The 25434-nt window shown below is 39.0% G+C and overlaps 1 protein-coding gene across 4 annotated transcripts in view; it reads right to left on the bottom strand.

The window, feature by feature from the left end:
• Nucleotides 1–25434, bottom strand: part of CCDC138 (coiled-coil domain containing 138) — an 83388-nt gene that overhangs the window by 33114 nt on the left and 24840 nt on the right. For all 4 annotated transcript variants that reach the window (XM_032263027.1, XM_032263028.1, XM_032263029.1 and 1 more), the window contains 2 exons: nucleotides 16297–16461; nucleotides 4028–4144 (listed from right to left, as the gene is read on the bottom strand). In XM_032263027.1, coding sequence (XP_032118918.1) covers nucleotides 4028–4144; nucleotides 16297–16461 — 282 coding nt within the window. The remainder of the gene's footprint in view (nucleotides 1–4027; nucleotides 4145–16296; nucleotides 16462–25434) is intronic.

Genomic DNA, 25434 nt, shown 5'->3' with positions numbered 1-25434 from the left:
CGGCACTTTCAGAGGCCACGGTGAGAAGATCACTTGAGCCTAGGAGTTCAAGAGCACCCTGGGCAACAGAGGGAGACCCTGTCTCTATGAAAACAAAACATTAGCTGAGCAAGGTATCACATGACTATGGTCCCAGCTCGAGCCCAAGAGAGTAAGGCTGCATTGAGCCATGATTGCACCACTGCACTCCAACCTGGGCAACAGAATGAGACCCTGTCTCAAAAAAAAAAAGAAAGAAACACATACACATGCACACAAAACATGAACTTCAAGAAACAATAATTGAAAACTTCCTGGACTTGGCAAAAAAATGTGCCCAGAGACTGAAGAAGCTAAGTAAACACCAAACAGGCTAAATATAAAGAGATCAACGCCAAGACCCATCATAGTCAAACTTATAAAAATTAAAGAGAAATGTGTGTAAGAAAAATGACACCTTACATATATGGGGAAAATAACTCAAATACAGCCGATTTCTCATCAGAAACCATGAGGGCAGAAAGAATTGGCCCATTTTTCAAGTACTGAAAGTAAAGAATTATCACCCTAGAATCTGATACCCAGTGAAAATATCCTTCAGGAATTAAAAGAAATCAAAATATGTTAGGAAAAATTAAGAGGATGTGTCATCAGCAAACCTACTCTAGGCCAGGCACAGTAGCTCACACTTGTAATCCCAGCACATTGGGAGGCTGTGGCGGGTGGATCACTTGAGGAATTCAATACCAACCTGGCCAACATGGCAAAACCCCATCTCTACTACAAATGCAAAAATTAGCTGGGCATGGTGGTGGGAGCCTGTAATCCCAGCTACTTGGGAGGCTGAGGCAGGAGTATCGCTTGAACCCGGGAGATGGAGGTTGCAGTGAGCCAAAATGGTGCCACCGCATTCCACCCTGGAGGACAAGAGTGAGACTTCACCCCGCTCCCAAAAAATCCTAAATTAAAATAAATGGAATACCAAGAACTATTAGAAAAGTTATACAAAGAGATACACTCAATACAGTATAAATAAAGAAAAATAAAATTCTAAAAAACATTCAAGAAACCAATAAGAAAGCAGAAAAAAGAACCAAAGAAATGAAAAAGAGAAACAAAAAGAACCACCCAGTAGTTAAAAAAATAAAGTTATAGTTTAAGCCTAACATATCAATAAGTACATTACATGTAATCGGCCTAAAACACCAATTAAAACACAGAGCTTGACAAAGTTGATTTTTTCTAAATCCAGCTATATGATGTTTATTTTTTTTTTTTTAAACTCACTCTAGATACAAGCAGGTCAAAAGAAAAAGACTGGGAAAAGATACATTATCAGAACATGAATCAAAGGAAGGCAGAAGTTTCTCTATTAGTATCAGATAAAGAGACTCAGAGGCAATGCAAATGATCAGAGACAGAGAAGGACATTATAAAATGCTAAAAGGGCAAATCCACCAAGAAGACATAATCCTAAACGTACAAGCACAAAGCAACAAAGTTACAAGATATGTGAGGCAAAACAGATGAAGCTTATAACATATACATCTACAATTATAGCTGGAGACTTCAACATCCATCTGCCTCTCCACATTTGACTGAACAGGACAAAATTATCAGCAAGGATACAGCAAAACTCACAAATACCATCAACCAATGGGATCAAATTGACATTTATGCAACATTCCACCAAACAACTGAATATACATTCTCAGCCATAAAACAACCTCAACAACAAAGCTAAACTAGAAAAAGAGAAAAATAACAGAAAGACTCACAACAAACTTCTAAAGAATTCAAGGGTCAAGCCAGGTGCAGTGGCTCACACCTGTAATCCCAGCACTTTGGGAGGCCAAGGTGGGCGGATCACTTGAGGTCAACACGGTGAAGCCCTATCTCTACTAAAAGAAAACACACACACAAAAATTAGCCGGGCACGGTGGTGGGCACCTGTAATCCCAGTTACTTGGGAGGGTGAGGCAGGAGAATCACTTGAGCCCGGGAGGCTGAAGTTGCAGTAAGTCAAGATTGTGCCAGTGAACTTGTGCCACTGAACTTGAGCCTGGGCGACAGAGTGAGTAAGACCCTGTCTCAAAAAGAAAAACAGAAAAAAATAAATGAAACAAAGAGATGATCCTTTGAAAGATCAATAAAATAGAGAAACAGAGAAACTTCTAGCAAAAAAGACAAAGTAAAGAAAGAAAACACAAATTATCCTTAACAAAAAGGAACCAAGGCTATCACTACAGATACTGAAGACATCGAAAGGATAAGAGAATACTATGAAAAACTCTGCACTCATAAATTTGCATACATTTGAACAGTTCAATTCCTCAAAAAGCACAAACTACTACAAATCATCAATATGAATTACATAACCAGAACAGCTCTCTATTAAAGAGCTTAAATTCATAATTTAAAACCTCCCCTAAAAGAAATCTCATCAAGACAGTTTCACTGAATTATTCTACCAAATGTTTAAAGAAGAATGAACACTAAGTCTACATAATTTCTTCCAGAAAACATAAAGGATAAGACACTTCCCTATTCATTTTATGAACTTAATATTGCCCTGATACAAAACCAAAGAGAGTTTAAAACTATAGATAAATATCTCTCATTAATATAGAAACAAAAGTCCTTAACAAAATGTTAGCAAATAGAATTTGCTAATATAGAAATATATAAAAAGAATTAAACATCACAACCAAGTGAGTTTTATTTCAGAGATGCATGGCTAATTCAATATTTCAAAGTCAATGTAATTCATATTAACAAGTTAAAGATGAAAAAGAACATGTGATCTCAATCAATGCAGAAAAAGTATTTGAAAAATTTCAACAGCATGATTTTTAAAAACTCAGAAAAACAGGAATACAGGGGAACTTGATTAAAAATATCTATGAAAATACTACAGCTAATATTGTACTTAGTGATGGCAGAATGAATGGTTCCTATTTTTTTTTTTTTTTTAAGATGGGGTTTCTCCATGTTTGTCAGTCTGGTCTCCAACTCCCGACCTCAGGTGATCTGCCCGCCTAGGCCTCCCAAAGCGCTGGGATTACAGGCGTGAGCCACCGCACTCAGCTGGTTCCTCCTAAGAGGATGAAGGCTCTCACCACTCATATCAACATACTGTTAGAAACTCTAGCTAATGCAGTAAGGTTGGAAAAGGAAATTGAAGGCATACATATCAAAAGGAAAAAAAAAACACTGTCTTCATTTGTAGATAACATGATTTTCCATGTAGAAAATCCTTGCCGGACAAAGTGGCTCATGCCTGTAATCCCAGCACTTTGGGAGGCTTAAGGCAGGCAGATTACCTGAGGTCAGGAGTTCAAGACCAACCTGACAAACATGGAGAAACTCCATCTCTACTTAAAATACAAAAAAGTAGCCGGGCATGATGGCACATGTCTGAAATCCCAGCTACTCGGGAGGCTGAGGCAGGAGAATCACTTGAGCCTCGGAGGTGGAGGTTGCAGTGAGTCGAGATTACGCCACTGTACTCCAGCCTGGGCTACAGAGCAAGACTCCATCTCAAAAAAAAAAAAAAAAAAAAAAGAAAATCCTGAGGAAGCGGAAGCTTCAAGAAAGCTCCTAAAACTAATAAGGTCAATGTCACAGTATACAAAATAAACAAAAATCAATTTTATTTCTACACATGATGAATGAACATGTAAACATCAAAAGTAAAAAGACAATATCAATCAAAATTACTCCAAAAATTTAAATACTCAGCAAAAATCTAAACAAGAATGCAGCAATTTTATGATGAAAACTATACAACATTGATAAAGTTCTAAATAAAAAGGCATTTTATGTTCATAAAAATTGGAAGACTCAACAAAGGAAAGATGTCAATTCTTCTCAAATTGATAAGTAGTTTTTACACAATTCCTATGAAAATCCCAGCAAGATACCTTACACATAGGGAAGATTATTCTAAAATACAGAGAATATATTCAAAACAGATATTGTGAAACAAGATCAAGAAGTAATATTAAGTGGAGTATTACTTGAAGATAAATTCCTATTAACCAATTACCTGTGTTCCAGCATCTAGCTGCCTTAGGGACCAATATATAAATTTTACAAAAGGCTCATGAAGTTTGGTGTTCACAAATGGCATCCACTGTAGCTGCTCTGTCATCAGAGGCAAAAGCTAAAGATAAAATGATGGAAAATAAATATAAAGGCACAGTATTTTTAAATTTCTGAAATCAACTACCGCAATTTTCCAAAATTAACTTTAAAAAAAAGAGTTCTCCAACAAAAAACCTTCACTTTAAAACTATATGCAATACAATTTAGCAATATGTAATTGAAGTTTTATATATGCATTTTCTTTCATCCAGCAATAACAGCACATCTAGTTTAAGGAGACTAACCTACACAAAGATACTCTCTGAACCTTAAATGGTTAAATACATTTACAATACATATGTAACCATTAAAAATTATAGCCTAGATTCACATTTATTGCCATGGCATATTCTGGTATGAAAAAAAGGTGTTTGTAAGCAAATGGAATAAAAATCTCATTTACATAAAATGTGTCTATATAAATTTATATTGAAAAAGATATATGAAAGGATTATTTTTAAAGCTGGATTTCAGAAACTGGAATAATATTTACTTTTTTTACATGTCTACATTGCATGCATATCTTAATATGTTAATTTATAAAAATAATATTAAAATGTTTAAAGATGTCTATGAACTTTGCTTCAAAATAGCATAATTTTGCTAAATGATTTCAGGACCATAAAGATAGTCTAAGGCTCTAACAGAATATTCCCACTTCTGAGATACCAGCCTAAGAAAATCATTTGAAGAAAATCCCTCCAAAAGCCATGTACAAAGATATTTATTGCTACACTGTTTATGAGTATAAACCTGAAAGTAATTGTATAGCAATAGAAAAATGAATATATCAACTGTATAAAGATTCTTTGGACTAATGATTATGCGTATATTGTGTTTATTTAGATATATGTATTTTTAAAAATTTTCTGGAGCCAGGAGTGGTGGCTTATGCCTGTAATCCCAGCACTTTGGGAGGCCAAGGCAGGTGGATCACCTGAATTCAGGAGTTCGATACCAGTCTGACCAACATAGAGAAACTCTGTCTCTACTAAAAATAATTAGACAGGCAAGGTGATGCACGCCTGTAATCGCAACTATTTGGGAAGCTGAGGCAAGAGAATCACTTGAAACCAGGAGGCAGAGGTTGCAGTGAGCCAAGATCACACTATTGACTCAAGGCTGGGCAACGAAATCTCTGTCTCAAAAAAAAAAAAAAAAAAAAAAAAGTTTGTATATTATGATGTTTTGACATCTTAAAAAACCTTTCCAGTTGGGGAGAGATTGATCCTCCCTGGACCAGCCAATTCTTAAATATAGCAAAGTGCTCAGCCCAGAGTATGCCTCTGACAGACAAAATTCAGAGCCAGACCAATATTCTCTGCAATAATCTTACCAGAGTCACTAGGAACCACCCCTAGAGCTTAGTACCAGTCAAAATTATTCTAATTAGCCAATCCTATTTGTTCACCCTGCCCTGTATTTTCTTTCATGTGGAAACCACAATAAAGGGTCTGCCCAATGCTTTCCCCTTGGCTCCTGTCTTCCTACCATCTGACCACTCTGGTGTCTTTAAGAAAAAATTATAGATACCTCTTAAGTTGAAAAATGTCTAAGTAGTATTTTTATGGAAGAATGAAATTTGGAAGCCATATACTCTCTTATGGTCGTAAGCTCAGTAAAACTTACTTCTCTCCCCAACTTTTAGATAAAGTCATGCATCAGTTAATGACAGAGATGCACTATAAAAGAATAAATGGTAAATTCATCAGCCAGTAACATGGTTGTTTAATTATCAAGTAGTGTGTACTGTACATAAGTGTGTGTACTATATGTTTATATAACTGGCAGCACAGGTTTGTTTACATCAGCATCACCACAAACATGTGAGTAATGAGTTCTGCTACAACATCATGACTAGCTATGATGTCACAAAGTGACAGGAAATCTTCAACTCCATTATAATCTTTTTTTATATATTATTTTTTCTTCAGTCTATTATAATTGTATGGGACCACCATAATAAATATACTCTACCATTGTCCCAAACATCATTATGCAGTGGATGGCTGTAGACTGAAAGGGTTATAGACCGTGACTAAGTGAGATTTATTCCTGCAATGCAAAGATGGTTTAACATTTTAAAAAACTAGTGAAATACACTATTTTAACAAAATGAAGGACAAAGCCCACATGATTATTTCAATTGACAAAGAATAGTTGCTGAACAAGATTCAACACCCTTTCATGATAAAAATACTCAACAAACTTAACAGAGGGAAGCCACCTCGATATAATAAACACTATATATTAAAAGCCCACAGATTTTACTATAAAGGTAAAAGAATGAAAGCCTTTACTACAAATTAGGAACAAGACAAGGAGGCACGCCTTCATCACTTCTATTCACCATAGTACAAGCCAGGGAAACCAGGTAAGAAAAAGAAATAACAAGGATCCAAATTTGAAAAGAAGAAGTAAAATCATTTCTCTTCTCAGATGGCATGACCTTATATGTAGAAAGAATTGTGGAATCCTAAATATTCCACAATTTAAAAAAATGTTAGAATATACAAATTCAGCAAAGTTGCTGAATACAAAATAAATACTCAAAAATCAGATGTGTTTCCATACACTAACAATGAACAATCCAAAAAGGAAATTAGGAAAACAGTTCCATTTACAAATAGCATCAACATTAATAAAATACTTAGGAATAAACCTAAGCAAGCAGGCAAAAAACGTATACACTAAAAACCACAAAACAGTGAAGAAAAAAATTAAAATAGACACAAATAAGTAGAATGAAATTTTATGTTCATGGGTTAGAAAACTTAGTATTACTAAGGTGTCCATACTACCCAAAGCTATCTACAGATTTGATGTAATCTCTACCAAAATCCACATAGCATTCAGTTTTTCAAAAATTGAAAATGGAACTATCAAATGATCTAGCAATCCCATTATGGATATATGTCCAAAAGGATTAAAAGCACGATCTTGAAGGGATATTTGCAAGCCCATATTCATATCAGCACTATTCACAATAGCCATGAGATGGTAGCTGCCCAACTATCCATCAAAGAATGATACATAAAACTCTTGAAAGAAAACATACAGGTATTTTACTGTGGTTTTGTATTTCCTTACAGATTAGTGATATTAAACATCTTTCTATGTGATTAGGGGTCATTTCTGTATCTTTGGAGAAATATCTACTTAGGTTATTTGCTTGCATTTTAAAAAACAGGTTTTTTTGGCTTTGTTTTTTACTGAATTGAAAGAGTTCCTTATATATTGTGGGTAGCAATTACTTGTCAGATACACAATTTGAAAATATTTCCTCCCATTCTGGTGACTGCCATTTTACTCTGCTGATGCACAAATGTTTTTGATTTTGATGAAGTTCAGTTTATTTTTGCTCTTGTTGCCTGTCCTTTTAGTGTCTTAGCCATGTAATCACTGCCAAATCTTATATTATGAATTAGGAAAGGAGGAAATCAAATTGTCTTTATTTGCAGACGACATGATTGTATATTTATAAGACTCCATCGTCTCAACCCAAAATCTCCTGAAACTGATAAGCAACTTTGGCAAAGTCTCAGGATACAAAATCAATGTGCAAAAATCACAAGCATTCCTATACACCAATAACAGACTTAAAGAGAGCCAAATCAAGAGCGAACTGGCATTCACAATTGCTACAAAGAGAATAAAATACCTAAGAATACAACTAACAAAGGATGTAAAGGACCTCTTCATGAGAACTACAAACCACTGCTCACCAAAAGAAGAGAGGACACAAACAGATGGAGAAACATTTCATGCTCATGGTTAGGAAGAATCAGTATTGTGAAAATGGCCATACTGCCCGAAAGTAATTTATAGATTCAACGCTATCCCCATCAAGCTACCAATGACCTTCTTCACAGGAACTGGAAAAAACCACCTTAAACTTCATATGGAACCAAAAAAGAGCCTGTATAGCCAAGACAATCCTAAGCAAAAAGAACAAAGCTAGAGGCATCATGCTACCTGACTTCAAACTATACTACAAGGCTACAGTAATCAAAACAGCATGGTATTGGTATCAAAACAGAGATATAGACCAATGGAACAGAACAGAGGCCTCAGAAGTAACGCCACACATCTCCAACCATCTGATCTTTGACAAACCTGACAAAAACAAGCAATGGGGAAAGGATTCCCTGTTTAATAAACGGTGTTGGGAAAACTGGCTAGCCGTGTGCAGAAAGCTGAAACTGGACCCCTTCCTTACACCTTATACAAAAATTAACTCCATATGGATTAAAGATTTAAACATAAGACCTAACACCATAAAAACCCTAGAAGAAAATCTAGGCAATACCATTCAGGACGTAAGCATAGGCAAGGATTTCATGACTAAAACACCAAAAGCAAAAGCAACAAAAGCCAAAACAGACAAATGGGATCTAATTAAGCTTAAGAGCTTCTGCACAGCAAAAGAAACAATCATTAGAGTGAACCGGCAACCAACAAAATGGCAAAAAAATTTTTGCAAGTTACCAATCTGACAAAGGACTAATACCCAGAATCTACAAAGAACTAAAACAGATTTACAAGAAAAAAAAAAAACCATCAAAAAGTGGGTGAAAGATATGAACAGACAGTTTTCAAAAGAAGCCATTTATGCAGCCAACAAACATATGAAAAAAAGCACATCATCACTGGTCATTAGAGAAATGCAAATCAAAACCACATTGAGATATCATCTCATGCCAGTTAGAATGGCAATCATTCAAAAATCTTGAGACAACAGATGCTGGAGAGGATATGGAGAAATAGGAACGCTTTTATACTGTTGGTGGGAATGTAAATTAGTTCAACCATTGTGGAAGACAGTGGTGATTCCTCAAGGATCTACAAATAGAAATACCATGTGACCTAGCAATCCCATTATAAATCATTCTATTATAAAGACACGTACACACAAATGTTCATTGTGGCACTGTTTACAATAGCAAAGACTTGGAACCAACCCAAATGCCCATCAACGATAGAATGGATAAAGAAAATGTGGCACATACACACCATGGAATACTATGTAGACATAAAAAAGGATGAGTTCATGTCCTTTGCAGGGACATGGATGAAGCTAGAAACTATCGTTCTCAGCAAACTGCCACAAGAACAGAAAACCAAACACTGCATGTTCTCACTCATAAGTGGGTGTTGAACAATGAGAACACATGGACACAGGGAGGGAACACAACATACTAGGACCTGTTGGGGGGTGTGGGTGCTACAAAAAGGGGTAGCAGGGGCTTGAGGGATTGGGGAGGTATAACATTAGGAGAAATACCTAATGTAGATGACAGGGAGATGGATGCAGCAAACCACCCTGGCATGTGTGTACCTATGTAACAATCCTGCACGATCTACACATGTACCCGAGAACTGAAAGTACAGTAATAAAAACAAAAACAAAAAAGTTAGCCAGGTGTGTTGGTGTGCGCCTATAATCTCAGCTACTCAGGAGGCTGAGGCAGAAGAATCATTTGAACCTGAGGCAGGAGAATCATTTGAACCTGGGAGGCCGAGGTTGCAGTGAGCCAAGATCGCACCATTCCACTTCAGCTTGGGCAACAAGAGCAAAACTCCATCTCAAAAAAAAAAAATTAAACTTTTATGCTTCAATGGATGCAATCAAGAAAGTCAACAGACAACTGCTGAATGGAGAAAATATTTTCAAATCACATGTTGGATAAAGAATATCCATCTTGAATATTTAAAAACAAAACCTCCAAAAAACTCAGTGATAAAAAAGCTCAATAAATGCTCAATGGATTTAAATAGACACTTATCTAAAAGAGACATTCAAATGGCCAATAAGCACATGAAATGATGCTCAACATTAGTCATCAGGGAAACATGAATCAAAACCCAATAGTTGCTGTAGAGTGAGTTCTTAAAGTTTCACATATTTAAGGATTTTATAGTTATCCTTGCTTGAAGTTTTACTTCATTGTGATCAGAAATTTTGTAATGATGTCAATCTTTGAAAATTTATTAAGACTTGTTTTGTTCTTCTGGACAAAGTAAAAGAAACAAACAAACAAAAACGACTTGTTTTGTGGCCAAACATGTAGTTTATCTAGAGGATATTCCACTTACACTTGGGAGGAATGTATAATCTGCTGTTGTAGGGTAGAGTGTTCTGTATATGTCTGAGAGATTGAGTTAATTTATTATGTTGTTCAAGTCCTCCATTTCCTTACTTTTATTCTGTCTGGTTATTCTATTTATTTCTGAAAATGGGGTACTGAAGTTTCCTAGTATTATTAAGCTACTATTTCTTCAATTCTGTCAATGTTTGCTTCAGACTTATTTCAGAAGTCTGAAGCTTTAGGGCATAAATATTTATACCTTCTTGGTGAATTGACCCTTTTATCATTTATACAGTGTCCTTGTCTCTTCTAACAGTTTTTGACATAAAGTGTATTTTGTCTTATATAACTATTTCTATTCTCTTCTGGTGACCATTGACAAGGATTGTCTTTTTCCATCCTTTCATTTTCAGCCTATACATGTCTTTAGATCTAAAATGAGTCCCTTATAGAAAGCATACAGTTGAGTACTGGCTGTTTAAATCCATTCAGCCACTCTAATTTAGTTTTTGTTTTTTTTTTTTATTTCACCCATTTACATTTAAAGTAATTACTGATAAGGACTTACTATTACCATTTTGCTAACTTTTTTCTATATGTTTTATAGCTTTTCTGGTTCCTCCTTTCCTCTTACTGCCTTTGTATTTCACTAATTTTGTGTGTGTGTGACATGCTTACAATCCCTTTTCATTTGCTTTTGTGTATATTCTACAAGTATTTTCTTTGTGGTCAATTACATAAAACATCTTAAAGTTATAACTATTTTACATCAGTGTCAACTGAATACAATAACTCTGCACCATTATAGCTCCACACTCTCACTTCATGTTACTAATGTCACAAATTCAATCTTTTTTTGTTTGTTTAAGACAGAGTCTCATTCTGTTACCCAGGCTGGAGTACAGTGGTGCAATCTAAGCTCACTGCAACCTCCGCCTCCCAGGTTCAAGCAATTCTCCTGCCTCGGCTTCCCAAGTAGCTGGGATTACAGGCATGCACCACCACATCTGGCTAATTTTTTGTAGTTTAAGTAGGGATAGGGTTTCATCATGTTGGCCAGGCTGGTCTCAAACTCCTGACCTCAGGTGATCCACCCACCTTGGCCACCCAAAGTGCTGGGATTACAGGCATGAGCCAGCATACCTGGCCACAAATTACATCTTTATATGTTGTATTACCCCTTAACATAGACTTAGTTTTTTTTTTTTAATACTTTTGTCTTTTACTTTCTATGCAAGAATTAAAAATCAATTTATGTACCAAGATTACAATAATATAGGCTACTTACTATATTTGTCCATTTATTGGCCTTTAACACAGAATGTTATACTTTTATATGGCTTCATGTTGCTGTGTAGCATGCTTTCATCTCAATCTGAAGAACCCTCTTTAGTATTTTTTTATAAGGCAGGTCTAATGGTTACTGAACTCCCACAACTGTCGTTTATCTGAGAAAGTCTTAATCTCTCCTTTATCTTTGAAGGATAGTTTAGCTGGATATAGTACTCTTGGTTAACAGTTTTGGGTTTTTTTGCACTCACAACTTTGAATGTATCATCCCACTGCATGCTGGCCTGTAAGGTTTCTGCTAAGAAATCTGCTGAAATTCTTATAGAACTCCCTTGAATGTGATAAGTTGCTTTTCTATTGTCAATTTCAAGCTTATCTTTGTATTTTACTTTTCACAATTTGATGATAATGTATCTTAGAGTGGGTGTCTTTGGAATTGTCCTCTCTGGAGTTCCTTGAGTTTCCTAAATTTGTATGCCCATTTCTTTCCTCAAGAAAAGGCAAGTTTGGGAAGTTTTAAGCCATTATTTCTACAAATAAGCTCTCTGTCACTTCTTCTCTCTTCTCACTCTGAGACTTACATCATGCATATACTGGTTCACTTGATCTCTTTGCTCCTCTGACATAATTTTATTATTTTGTTATAGCTTTTTGTAGACATGGGGTCTATGTTGACCAGGCTGGTCTTGAACACCTGGCTTCAAGTGATCCTCCTGCTTTGGCCTCCTAAAACACTGAGATTACAGGTGTAAGCCACTGTGCCCAGCCTCTGACTCAATTTTAGATTATTTGTCTTCAAGTGTGTTGATGTTTTCTTCTGCATAATCAAGTCTGCTCTTGACTTTAATAGTTCATATATTGTATTCTTCAGCTCCAGAATTTTTATTTGGTTCTTTCTTATAATTTATATCTTCTAGTTTATATTGTAACTTTGTTCTTGCATCATTTTCCTGATTTTGCTTAGTTTTTTGCATTCTCAGTTTTTAACTTATCTGTCACAGTTTTTAAATCATCTAACACAAAGCTCAGCGTCCTGCATTTCTTTAGGGTCAGTTTCTGAAGCTTTGTTTTCGTTTTTTATTTGATCAATGTCCCTGTTCCTTTGTATGCCTTCTGATCCTTTTTGAATGGGTATTTGACCATTTGAAAAAATGGAAAACAAATAACTTTCTGAATCTTTACAACTGGCTTCATACAGGGAAACACTTTCATGAACCAGCCCAGCTAGAGGTTTGGGGACCACCCAAATTTTTCTGCGAGATGTGCCTTCTTTGGGCTTGCATGTGTGTTTTTGACAGTCTTAATTTCCCTAGCAACTTATCGCTGTTGCTTCTCAGAAACCCATAATCTGCGTGTCCCTCTGACCTCTTCCAGCAGAAGTGTAGATCTCTTAAGATCTTATGTGCTGCAGCAATCATGTCTGTTTCCTGCAGCTTCCCAACTATGCTACCATTCCCTTCAGCACTCTGAGTGAGATGAGACGTATACCAGTTCTGTGGGCAGACTTTGGATAGGCCAAAATATTGAACACATAGTCCATTACTTTGTTTCTGTCCCAAGGGAGAAGGCAGGGTATAGGAAATTTCCTCCTGGTTGCATTGCACTCTACTGGGTGGGGAACACACATGCAAAATGCCACAAACTTTCCCACTCCTTTTGAAATAGTCCCTTCTTTTTAATGCTTTAGCTTGAGTGCTACAGCTTCTCAACTGGTCTTTACAATTCTCACAAACATGTCCTGGTCATTATATTCAAATTAACTGGGTGTTTCCATGGAGGAATAAGGGCCTGAAACTTCCTACTCTAACATGTTGATGATGTGGGTCCTACAGCCAAATTTTACAATCATTACTTGCAACACATAGCACCTTCCACTTCAGGTTGTATTGAATTTTTCTATCTCAATTTCTTTGATAATATTCCACCCTTAAGTCACTGAATCACACAAGAAAATTAGTCTTATAAGGTATACCCAGTATATCAAATTTACTCCTCAGTGGCTTTATGTGTTTTTAAATATTAAATCCATCCTCAAATGATAATGAGTTGTAACTGTGATCGAATATACAAAAAAAAAAAATCTGTCAGAAGTTTCCAAAGGTTATTTCTGAAAAGATTATTTTGCTAAAATATTGAGTTATGCTAGTATTCTGAGAATAAATATAATTCTTGCCCAGGTGGTTAACAGAGTTCTATAACAACAACAAAAGAAGGGTTTTAAGATAAGCTTGCATTATTTAAAATTACATATTTTACATCTTCCTAAAGAGATGTGAATACCTGCTTGTGATGGCCACAAGAAAGTAATTTGTTAATTGGGTACTACTTATCCTTCTATTATCATATTTAAAAGATTACTTATATACCTTAAAACTGCTCTACCTTTATTAATACATAATAAGTTGCAAACAGTATTTGAATTGAAAGATCTAGGCTCAACAGAATCTGCAAATCCTGAACATATCAACAGACAACTTTTTATTTAGAGATGTTAAAATGAATCCTGAGAAATACATGTGCTGAATATTATTCTCATATGTCATTAGACTAATATAAAAACACAGTATTACATGATCCTGATTTCATTTTTTTTCTTCAGACAGGGTCTTACTCTGTTACCCAGGCTGGAGTGCAATGGTGCAATCACAGCTCACTGCAGCCTCAACCTCCCCAGGTTCAGGAGATCCTCCCACCTTGGCCTCCCAAGGAACTGGGACTACAGGTGCGCACCACCATACCTAGCTAATTTTGCATTTTTTGTAGAGGTCGGGTGTCACCATGTTGCTCAGGCTGATCTCAAACTCCTAGGCTCAAGCAATCCTCTCACTTCAACCTCTCAAAAGTGTGAGGATTACAGGTTAAGAGCCATGTAATCCACCGTGCCCAGCCCTCATCTAGTTCTAACAATAAAATTTCTCTGCAGAACTTTAATACTGCAGGACTTCCTAATTAGCAGTTACTTCTAAAATAAGGCTAGATGTAGGGAAATAATTGATGTAGGTACTAAGAGACAAAATTGTAAACAAAGGTGTATTTGTGTCCTATTGCTGCCATAACAAATATCACAAACTTAATATTTAAACAACACAAATTTAATATTTTACAATTCTGTAGGTTCAGAAGTCTAATGTGGGTCTCAGCCAGTCAAAATCAAGGTATCTACTGAGCTGTGTTCCTTTCTGGAGGCTAAGAAAGGATCCATTTCTTTGCTCATTTAAGTTGCATGCAGAATCCAGTTTGCTGCAGTTAGAGCACTGAGATTTATGTCCTTTGTGACTGTCAGCTGAGGGTAATTCCCAGCTTCTAGAATATATCTGATGGCTGGCGTGGTGGCTCACACCTGTAATCCCAGCACTTTGGGAGGCCAAGGCAGGCAGATCACGAGGTCAAGAGATCGAGACCATCCTGGCCAACATGGTAAAACCCCATCTCTACTGAAAATATAAAAATTAGCTGGCCACGGTGGCATGTGCCTGTAGTCCCAGCTACCTGGGAGGCTGAAGCAGGAGAATCACTTGAAGCCAGGAGGTGGAGGTTGCAGTAAGCCGAGATTGCACCACTGCACTCCAGCCTGGTGACAAAGTGAGACTGTCACAAAAAAAAAAAAAAAAAGATATCTGAGTTCCATGTCTCATGGACCTCTTTCTCCATCTTCAAAGCCAGTAAGAGTGGGTTGAGTCTCTTTATCTACTCTTTTGATTCCTTCAGGTTTAAAGAGTTTATATGATTACTGGGGCCACTCACATAATCCTAGATAACCTCCCCATTTTAAGGTCAGCTGATTAACAACTTTAATTCCCTTTTGCCATGTGCTATGGTTTGAATGTTTGTTCCCTCCAAAACTCATGTTGAAACTTAATTCCCAATAGGACAGTATTGGGAAGTGGGGCCTTTAAAAGGTGACAAGGTCTGGGCACAGTGGCTCACACCTGAAACAATGACAACACTTTCAGAGGCCAAGGCAGGAGGACTGCTTGAAGCCAGAAGTTCAAGACCAGCCTGGGCAATGAAGCGAGGTCCGATCTCTATTAAAATTTTTTCTTAAATTAGCTGGGCAAGGTGGTATATGCCTGTAGTCCCATCCTCTCAAAGGGCTGAGGCAGGAGGACTGCTTGAGGCTAGGAGTTTGGAGGCTGCAGTAAGCAATGACTGGGCCACTGCACTCCAGCCTAGGTGACACAAGGAGATACCATTTCTAAAAGAAAACCTTTTCAAAAGAGGTGACTGGGTTATGGGGGATGTCCTCAGGAGAGGATTAATTCATCCATGGGTTAATGGATTATCATGGGAATTAGACAGGTGGTTTCATAAGAGGAAGAGAGACCATCGCTAGCATGCTCAGCCCTCTAGCCATGTGATACCCTGGCATCACCTCTGGACTCTGCAGCAGACCAGCAAGAAGGGCCTTATCAGAGGCAGTCCCTCAAATTTGTTTTTTGTAACTTTTTTTTTAAACAGAGTCTTGCTCTGTCACCCAGGCTGGTGTACAGTGGTGCAATCTCAGCTCACTGCAACCGCCCCCTCCCAGATTCAAGCATTTCTCCTGTCTCAGCCTCCTGAGTAGCTGGGATTACAGGCATGTGCCATGATGCCCAGCTATTCTATTTTTAGTAGAGAGAGCATTTCGCCATGTTGGCCAGGCTGCTCTTGAACTCCTGACCTCAGGCGATCCACCTGCCTCAGCCTCCCGAAGTGCTGGGATTACAGGCATGAGCCACCACGCCTGGCCCTGGCTTTTCGTTTGTTCATCTTCACATATTCTGAGTCACATATTTCAAATAATAAAACAAACCTTTACACACTTTTCCTGAATATCATTTTTCTGGGAAGCAAATTTGAGTTGTGGTTTTTTACCATCCATTCCAGATTCGTCATGTTTCACTTTGCTAAGATGATGATCCGCAATCCAGTCCATGAAGAGAGTTAAAAGTTCATAAACTTGCCCATTAAGTGGTACCTATATGTCAAAAATTAAATCATTTATTTCAGTTCACAACTTCATAAAACTTCAAAGACAAGCCTTAAATTTTGTAAGTAATTAAAGAATAATTTGACTAAAGTAATTCATTAAAATATGTTAAGAACAGAGCTTCTCCAAACAAAAGAAATTCCAAATCAAACCTCCCCAGCTGGCCAGGTGTAGCGGCTCACACCTGTAATCCGAGCAATTTGGGAGGCTGAGGCAGGTGGATCACCTGAAGTCAGGAGTTCAAGACCAGTCTAGCCAACATGGTGAAACCCTGTCTTTACTAAAAATACAAAAATTAGCCGGGCATGGTGGCACATGTCTGTAATCCCAGCTACTAGAAAGCTGAGGCAAGAGAACAACTTGAACCCAGGAGGTGGAGGTTGCAGTGAGCCAAGATCATGCCACTGCATTCCAGTCTGGGCAATACAGCGAGACTCCACCTCAAAAAAACAACAACAACAAAGAAAATCTCACTAATATTAAAAACAATGTAAATGATAACTGAGAGAAGGCAAGAAAAGTAATCATAATTAGGAAGTTGAAAAAGCTGCACCTTATTACTAAAAGAAAACTTTTCATAAAACATCTTTGACCAAGTTTGGTAAGATGGAAAAAAAAAAAAGTAAAATTAGTGGCTAGATGCAGTGGCTCATGCCTGTAATCCCAGCACTTGAGAGGCCAAGGTAGGCGGAAAACCAGGTCAGGAGAGTGACACCATCCTGGCCAATATGGTGAAATCCGGTCTCTACTAAAATACAAAAAATTAGGTGGCATGGTGGTACACCCCTGTAGTCCCAGCTACTTGGGAGGCTGAGGCAGGAGAATCGCTTGAACCCAGGAGGTGGAGACTGCAGTGAGCTGAGATCACACCACTGCACTCCAGCTTGGTGACAGAGCGAAACTCAGTCTCTCAGTCTCAGAAAAAAAAAAAAAGTAAAATTAGTCTTAACTCAAAAGCATGAACCACCACAATTAAAAGACTGTAAAAAAAAATTAAAGGTTTTCAGAGCCAAAGAATTTCCACTATGAAACTTCGTTTTTCTTCTCACAAAAATTGTTAGTCTTTGCAGTATAACATTCAGTACACATGACATGAACATTTTTTTCCTAGCAATCTTGCTTGTCCTCTGACAGCCTACCAAAATGAAAAGTAAAAGAACAAAGTACTTTATAAATTTAATTAGAGGACCGGCTGATCCAAGATGGCCGTTTAGGAACAGCTCAGGATTGCAGCTCCCAGTGAAAGCGCAGAGGGTGAGTGGATGCCGCGTTTTTATTGCCCACAGGCTAGGAAATTCCCGGGCGGAGGTGCTCCACGGTCGCCAGCGCGGCTGTTTCGGCCAGCGCCGCTGCTTTGCCCCGCGCGGCTGCTTTGTCAGAGCCCCGGAGCCGCGGTTCTCCGTACAAAATACACCGGTCCGGGGGCCCTTTTGGCTGGCAATTGGAGCCACGGGAAGTCGCCCATTCGCCGGTTCAAAAAGGGGACTGAGCAGAGAACCAGGACACTAGATTCCAGGGCAAAAAAACAAAAAAAAAAGCGCCACAAACCTCAGTGCTGCTGTTTAAGCCTGCGCAGTGAGTGGCGGCAGGGGAAAACAGACCCCGGCGCCTCTTCAACAGGCGACTGGAACACCAACTTAAAAAAGGCTCTGAGGCAGGGAGCCAGGCGATCAGGCTCGGCTGGCCCCACCCCCACAAAAGAACAGCAACCAGAAACTCTGGATTGAGAGTTTCACAGCAAGTGTAGCTGAACCCGGGACGGTCCAGCTCTGTGGGGGAGGGGCGTCCGCCATTACCCAGGCAGCCCGCCGTTGCCAAGGCAACCCGCCATTGCTGAGGCAGCCCGCCGTTGCCAAGGCAACCCGCCATTGCTGAGGCAGCCCGCTGTTGCCAAGGCAACCCGCCACAGCAGAGACTCCGCCCCAACAGAGGCGGGCCACCATCGCCAAAGCAGTTCTAACTACACCCATATAAACAGGACTACAGGGAAGTTCACTCGGCAGCTGGGCGGAGCCCACAGCAGCTCAGCAAAGCTGCTATAGGCCAACAGTGACTAGGCTGCCTCTTTGCTGGACTGCACAGGTCTGAAGGAAAAAAAAAAAAAAAAGAAGGCGGCAGCATAACGGAAACCCATAAATAAAGCCCTAAATCCCTGGGACAGAGCACCTGGGAACAAAAAGCAGTTTATGAGTTCTGCTGCAGCAGACCTAAAAGTACCTGCCCCGCAGCTCTGAATGAACAACAACAGAGCTCGCAGCTCACCATTTGAGCTCCTATAAAGAAGAGATCGTATCCTCAAGCAGCTCTCTGACCCCTATATATCCAAAAAGACACCTCATAAAAGAGAGTTCAGATTGACACTAGGCGTGTATCCTTCCGGGACAAAGATAGCAGAAGAAGAAAACTGGTAACAACCCTTGCTGTTCAGCAGCTGCTGCAGGTGAACCCCAGGCAAGCAGGGCCTGGAGTGAACCTCAGCAGACCTACAGCAGAGGGGCCAGGCTGTCAGAAGGAAAACCAAGAAACAGAAATAACCTTATCATCAACAAACAGACTGTCAATCTGAAAGATTTGAGACCCAATCTGAAAGCCAACAACCACAAAGTCGACAGGTAGATAAATCCTTAATGATGGGAAGAAACCAGCGAAAAAAGGATGAAAACACCCGAAACCAGAACACCTCTCCTCCTAAAAGGGATCACAACTCCTCACCAGCAAGGGAACAAGGTTGGAGGGAGAACGGGTGTGATGAAATGACAGAATCAGACTTCAGAAGGTGGGTAGTAAGAAACTTCTGTGAACTTAAAGAACATGTTCTAACCAAATGCCAAGAAACTAAGAACCTTGAAAAAAGATTTGACGAAATGCTAACAAGAATGGACAAAATAGAAGGGAATATAAGTGAATTGATGGAGCTGAAAAACGCAACACGAGAACTTCGTGAAGCATGCACAAGTATCAACAGCCGAATAGACCAAGCAGAAGAAAGGATATCAGAGGTCGAAGATCAACTCAATGAAATAAAACGGGAAGGCAAGACTGGAGAAAAAAGGGTAAAAAGGAATGAACAAAGTCTCCAAGAAAAGTGGGACTATGTGAAAAGACCTAATCTACGTTTGATAGGCATACCCGAATGCGATGAAGAGAATGAATCCAAGCTGGAAAATACTCTTCAGGATATTATCCAGGAAAACTTCCCCAACCTAGCAAGGCAGGCAAACATTCAAGTCCAGGAAATACAGAGAACACCACAAAGATATTCGTCAAGAAGAGCAACCCCAAGGCACATAATCGTCAGATTCACCAGGGTCGAAATGAAGGAGAAAATACTAAGGGCAGCCAGAGAGAAAGGTCGGGTTACCCACAAAGGGAAGCCCATCAGACTCACAGCAGATCTCTCAGCAGAAACCCTACAAGCCAGAAGAGAATGGGGGCCAATATTCAACATCCTTAAAGAAAAGAACTTTCAAGCCAGAATCTCCTATCCAGCCAAACTAAGCTTCATAAGTGAAGGAAAAATAAAATCCTTTGGGAACATGCAAGTACTCAGAGATTTCGTCACCACCAGGCCAGCTCTACAAGAACTCCTGAAAGAGGCTCTACACATATAAAGGAACAACAAGTACCAGCTCAACTAAAGGGCAAAACACCCAGCTAGCACCAAAATGGCAGTATCAAATTCACACATAACAATATTAACCTTAAATGTAAATGGACTAAATGCCCCAATCAAAAGACACAGACTGGCAAATTGGATAAAAAGCCAAAACCCATCGGTGTGCTGTATCCAGGAAACCCATCTCACATGCAAGGATACACAAAGGCTCAAAATAAAGGGATGGAGGAAGATTTACCAAGCAAATGGAGAGCAAAAAAAGCAGGAGTTGCAATTCTCATCTCTGATAAATTAGACTTTAAAGCAACAAAGATCATAAGAGACAAAGAGGGACATTACATAATGGTAAAAGGACCAATGCAACAAGAAGAGCTAACAATCCTAAATATATACGCACCCAATACAGGAGCACCCAGATACATAAGGCAAGTTCTTAATGACTTACAAAGAGACTTAGACTCCCACACAATAATAGTGGGAGACTTTAACACCCCATTGTCAACATTAGACAAATCAACTAGACAGAAAATTAACAAGGATATCCAGGACTTGAACTCAGACCTGGACCAAGCAAACCTAATAGACATTTACAGAACTCTCCACCCCAAATCCACAGAATATACATTCTTCTCAGCACCACGTCACACCTACTCTAAAATTGACCACATAATTGGGAGTAAATCACTCCTCAGCAAATGCAAAAGAACGGAAATCATAACAAACAGTCTCTCAGACCACAGTGCAATCAAGTTAGAACTCAGAATTCAAAAACTAACTCAGAACCGCACAGCTTCATGGAAACTGAACAACTGGCTCTTGAATGTTGACTGGATAAACAATGAAATGAAGGCAGAAATAAAGATGTTCTTCGAAACCAACGAGAATGAAGACACAACATACCAGAATCTCTGGGACACATTTAAAGCAGTCTCTACAGGAAAATACATAGCAATAAGTGCCCACATGAGAAGCAAGGAGAGATCAAAAATTGACACCCTATCGTCAAAACTGAAAGAGCTAGAGGAGCAAGATCAAAAAAACTCAAAGTCTAGCAGAAGACAAGAAATAGCTAAGATCAGAGCAGAACTGAAGGCGATAGAGACACAAAAAACCCTTCAAAAAATCAATAAATCCAGGAGCTGGTTTTTTGAAAAGATCAACAAAACAGACAGACCACTAGCCAGATTAATAAAAAAAGAAAAGAGAGAATAACCAAATTGATGCAATAAAAAACGATAAAGGGGATATCACCACAGATTCCACAGAAATTCAAACCATCATCAGAGATTATTACAAACAACTCTATGCACACAAACTAATAAACCTGGAAGAAATGGATAAATTCCTAGACACTTGCCTCCTGCCAAGCCTAACCCAGGAAGAAGCTGAAAGCCTGAACAGACCCATAACAAGGTGTGAAGTTGAGGCAGCAATTAAGAGCTTACCACCCAAAAAAAGCCCAGGTCCAGATGGGTTCACAGCTGAATTCTACCAGACATACAAAGAGGAGCTGGTACCATTTCTTCTGAAACTATTCCAAACAATACAAAAAGAGGGAATTCTTCCCAAATCATTTTATGACACTAACATCATCCTGATTCCAAAACCCGGCAGAGACTCAACAAGAAAAGAAAACTTCAGGCCAATATCCATGATGAACATAGATGAAAAAATCTTCAATAAAACACTGACAAGCTGATTGCAACAGCACATCAAAAAGCTTATCCACCATGATCACATAGGCTTCATCCCAGGGATGTAAGGCTGCTTCAACATACGCAAGTCTATAAACGTAATTCACCACATAAACAGAACCAAAGACAAAAACCACATGATTATCTCAATTGATGCAGAGAAGGCCTTTGACAAAATTCAACAGCCCTTTATGCTAAAAACACTCAATAAGCTAGGTATCAATGGAACGTATCTCAAAATAATAAAAGCTATTTATGACAAACCAACAGCCAATATCATACTAAATGGGCAAAAACTGGAAGCAATCCCCTTGAAATGTGGCACCAGGCAAGGATGCCCGCTCTCACCACTGCTATTCAATATAGTATTAGAAGTTCTAGCCAGAGCAATCAGGCAAGAAAAAGAAATAAAGGGCATTCAAATAGGAAAGGAGGAAGTCAAATTGTCTCTATTTGCAGATGACATGATTGTATATCTAGAAGACCCCATCGTCTCAGCCCCAAACCTCCTGAAACTGATAAGCAAGTTCAGCCAAGTCTCAGGATACAAAATCAATGTGCAAAAATCACATGCATTCCTATACACCAATAACAGACTTAAAGAGAGCCAAATCAAGAACAAACTTCCATTCACAATTGCCACAAAGAGAATAAAATACCTAGGAATACAACTAACAAGGAATGTAAAGGACCTCTTCAAGGAGAACTACAAGCCACTGCTCAATGAAATAAGAGAGGACACAAACAGATGGAGAAACATTCCATGTTCATGGTGAGGAAGAATCAATATCATGAAAATGGCCATACTGCCCAAAGTAATTTACAGATTCAATGCTATCCCCATCAAGCTACCAATGACCTTCTTTGCAGAACTGGAAAAAACCACCTTAAACTTCATATGGAACCAAAAGAGAGCCCGCATAGCCAAGTCAATTCTGAGCAAAAAGAACAAAGCGGGGGGCATCACACTACCAGACTTCAAACTATACTACAAGGCTACAGTAATCAAAACAGCATGGTACTGGTACCAAAACAGAGACATAGACCAATGGAACAGAACAGAGGTCTCGGAGGCAACACAACATATCTACAACCATCTGATCTTTGACAAACCAGTCAAAAACAAGCAATGCGGAAAGGATTCCCTGTTCAATAAATGGTGTTGGGAAAGCTGGCTAGCCATGTGCAGAAAGCAGAAACTGGACCCCTTCCTGACACCTTACACTAAAATTAACTCCAGATGGATTAAAGACTTAAACATAAGACCTAACACCATAAAAACCCTAGAAGAAAATCTAGGCAAAACCATTCAGGACATAGGTGTAGGCAAGGACTTCATGACCAAAACACCAAAAGCATTGACAACAAAAGCCAAAATAGACAAATGGGACCTAATCAAACTCCACAGCTTCTGCACAGCAAAAGAAACAATCATTAGAGTGAATCGGCAAGCAACAGGTTGGGAAAAAATTTTTGCAGTTTACCCATCTGACAAAGGGCTGATATCCAAAATTTACAAAGAACTAAAACAGATTTACAAGAAAAAAACTAACAAGCCCATTCAAAAGTGGGCAAAGGATATGAACAGACACTTTACAAAAGAAGACATACGTGAGGCCAACAAACATATGAAAAAATGCTCATCATCACTGGTCATCAGAGAAATGCAAATCAAAACTACATTGAGATACCATCTCACGCCAGTTAGAATGGCGATCATTAAAAAATCTGGAGACAACAGATGCTGGAGAGGATGTGGAGAAATAGGAACACTTTTACATTGTTGGTGGGAGTGTAAATTAGTTCAACCATTGTGGAAGACAGTGTGGCGATTCCTCAAGGACACAGAAATAGAAATTCCATTTGACCCAGCAATCCCATTACTGGGTATATATCCAAAGGATTACAAATCGTTCTACTATAAGGACACGTGCACACGAATGTTCATTGCAGCACTGTTTACAATAGCAAAGACCTGGAACCAACCCAAATGCCCATCGACGATAGACTGGATAGGGAAAATGTGGCACATATACACCATGGAATATTATGCAGCCATCAAAAACGATGAGTTTGGGTCCTTTGTAGGGACATGGATGAACCTGGAAACCATCATTCTCAGCAAACTGACAGAAGAGCAGAAGATCAAACACCGCATGTTCTCACTCATAGGTGGGTGTTGAACAATAAGAACACATGGACACAGGGAGGGGAGCACTACACACTGGGGTCAGTTGGGGGGAAATAGAGGAGGGACGGTGCGGGGTGGGAAGCTGGGGAGAGATAGCAAGGGGAGAAATGCCAGATGTAGGTGATGGGGAGGAAGGCAGCAAATCACACTGCCACGTGTGTTCCCATGCAACAATTTTGCATGTTCTTCACATGTACCCCAAAACCTAAAGTGCAATAAAATAAATAAATGGGAAAAAAAATAAATAAATAAAATAAATAAATTTAATTAGATTAAAGTATTATTACAAAACACATTTCTAATTTAATTCAGTATTTTTCTTAGTAAGATATCAGTATACATAGCCACCTTAAGCAGGGAACTATGTTAAATTTAGTTTTTTAAAAATCTTCAGGCCGGCACAGTGGCTCATGCCTATAATCCCAGCATTCTGGGAGGCCAAGGTGGGTGGATCGCCTGCGGTCAGGAGTTTGTGACCAGCCTGGGCAACATGGTGAAACCACATCTCTACTAAAAATACAAAAATTAGCCAGGTGTGGCAGTGGGCACCTGTAATCCCAGCTACTCGGGTAGCTGAGGCAGAAGAATTGCTTGAACCCAGGAGGCAGGTTGCACTGAGCCAAGATTGTGCCACTGCACTCCAGCCTGGGCAACAAGAGCAAGACTCCATCTCAAAAAAAAAAAAAAAAAAAAGAAATCTGCAAAGACAGACTAGGTGTGGTAGCTCGAGCCTATAATCCTAGCCCTCTGAGAGGCTGAGGCAGGAGGACTGCCAGACATTTAATATCAGCCTGGGCGACACAGCAAGACCGTGTCTCTACAAAAAATACAAAAGTTAGCTCAGTGTAATGGTGTATGCCTACAGTCTTAGCTACTTCGGAGGCGGGGGTGGGAGGATCACGTGAACTCAGGAATTCAAGGCTGCAGTGATCAAGCCACTGCCTTCCAGCCTGGGTGGCAGAGGCAGACCCTGTATCTAAAAAACAAAACAGGCAGGGCTTGGTGGCTCATGTCTGTAATCCCAGCTCTTTGGGAGGCGGAGGCAGGTAGATCACCTGAGGTGAGGAGTTTGAGATCAGCCTGGCCAACATGGTGAAACTCCATCTCTACTAAAAATACAAAACTTAGCCAGGTGTGGTGGTGGGTGCCTGTAATCCCATATCTTCAGGAGGCTTGAACCCAGGAGGCAGAGGTTGCCGTGAGCCAAGATGGTGCCATGGCACTCCAGCCTGGGTGACAGAGCAAGACTCCATCTCAAAAAAAAAAAATTAAAAATAATAATTTAAAAAATAAAAAATTTAAAAGACTTCAAAGACAGAGAAATATAAAAGCAAACCAATAAAAAGGCAACGTTAAGCAGATGGCAATCTACAAAATCAGAATGAGATGACTAAAGACAAAATGATAAATAGTAGCATTACCACATTATTCTGAAGAGCAATTTTTCACTTTAATTTTTT

Source organism: Sapajus apella, unplaced genomic scaffold, assembly GCF_009761245.1.
Source record: "Sapajus apella isolate SASKATOON/1434 unplaced genomic scaffold, GSC_monkey_1.0 scaffold134, whole genome shotgun sequence".
Taxonomy (NCBI): Eukaryota; Metazoa; Chordata; class Mammalia; order Primates; family Cebidae; genus Sapajus; species Sapajus apella.
Note: the sequence above shows the minus strand (reverse complement) of the source record. Positions and strands in the feature narration are given on the sequence as shown.